We start from the raw sequence: 1,031 nt of genomic DNA, 5'->3' as shown, positions 1-1,031 counted from the left end.
AGAGAGAGAGAAACGAATCATCTGATGGTTCTACCACCTTTTTTTTATTAGGTTCAAAAGTAAAGAAGCTGGTGTACCCACCTGGTTTCATGGGATTAGCTGCCTCTATCTATTATCCACAACAAGCCATTACATTTGCCCAGGTAAGTTAGACCCAGTAAGCTTGGATGTCCTTCATTCTCACTATGAGTTTGCTGCTTAATTTTAGTTTTTATTTTGCAGTTTTTATATCAAACTAGCATTTGTTTGCTCATATAGCTGAACTACTCCAAATTTAAGTGTTTTTCTCCACTCTGTGCCTCATTTCTGGCCCTCTTCCCAACTCAGTGTTCCCAGAATGCATGCTAATTTGAATATTAGTCAAAGAAAATTGAAGGTACTTTTTTTTGTATACATACACGGAAGTCTGGAGATTCAAATTCCAAAACTGATAATTATGGAACACTTTGAGTTTGGGCGTGTCTTGTTACAACTTGTTCTCTTTGGCATTGCTGGCACTGACTGTGCTTTGGCTTCCCCACCTTTTCTCTGATACTGGCACTGGCCTTGCTGGCCTTGTTGGGGACTTCTGCGAGTATAGTCCTCTCTGGAGGAATGCCCATCTCAGGGCTCTCGATTGGCTGCCTCTTTCTTACCCTTCCAGTCTCAGCTGATAGGATTTGGCAAGTAAGTAGATCATGACAGCAGGCAGCATGGGTAAAGCTGGACTTGCAGTTCTCAAAGCATGTTCTCTGGGCCAGCAGCATTAGCAGGACTTCAGAACTTGTTAGAAATGCAAATTATTAGGCCCCACCTCAAACCAAATGAATCAGACATTCTGGGTAAGGGCCAGCTATCTGTTTTAGCCAGACTGTTTTAAAATCAGGTGATTTTAATGCCTCTTTGAGACCTAGAACTGTAGACCAGTATGTGGCCTGAGGAAGCTGATGAATGCAGTTAGTGGGACTCCAAATGTAGAGTCCTTTGGAAAACCGGCAAGAGCTAGGCAGGCTCTAGGTCTTGAGGTTACGGACAGCTTTTTTTTTTTTTTT

At 42.4% G+C, this 1,031-nt stretch overlaps 1 protein-coding gene across 4 annotated transcripts in view; it reads left to right on the top strand.

Annotated features, from left to right (window-relative positions):
* APOO (apolipoprotein O) overlaps positions 1-1,031 on the top strand; it is a 75,349-nt gene that overhangs the window by 45,678 nt on the left and 28,640 nt on the right. For all 4 annotated transcript variants that reach the window (XM_006146660.3, XM_014587122.2, XM_006146659.3 and 1 more), the window contains one exon: positions 52-143. In XM_006146660.3, coding sequence (XP_006146722.1) covers positions 52-143 — 92 coding nt within the window. The remainder of the gene's footprint in view (positions 1-51; positions 144-1,031) is intronic.

Source organism: Tupaia chinensis, unplaced genomic scaffold (genome assembly GCF_000334495.1).
Source record: "Tupaia chinensis unplaced genomic scaffold, TupChi_1.0 Scaffold000184_1, whole genome shotgun sequence".
In the NCBI taxonomy this organism is placed as follows: Eukaryota; Metazoa; Chordata; class Mammalia; order Scandentia; family Tupaiidae; genus Tupaia; species Tupaia belangeri.
This window is presented reverse-complemented; position numbering and strand designations above follow the sequence as displayed.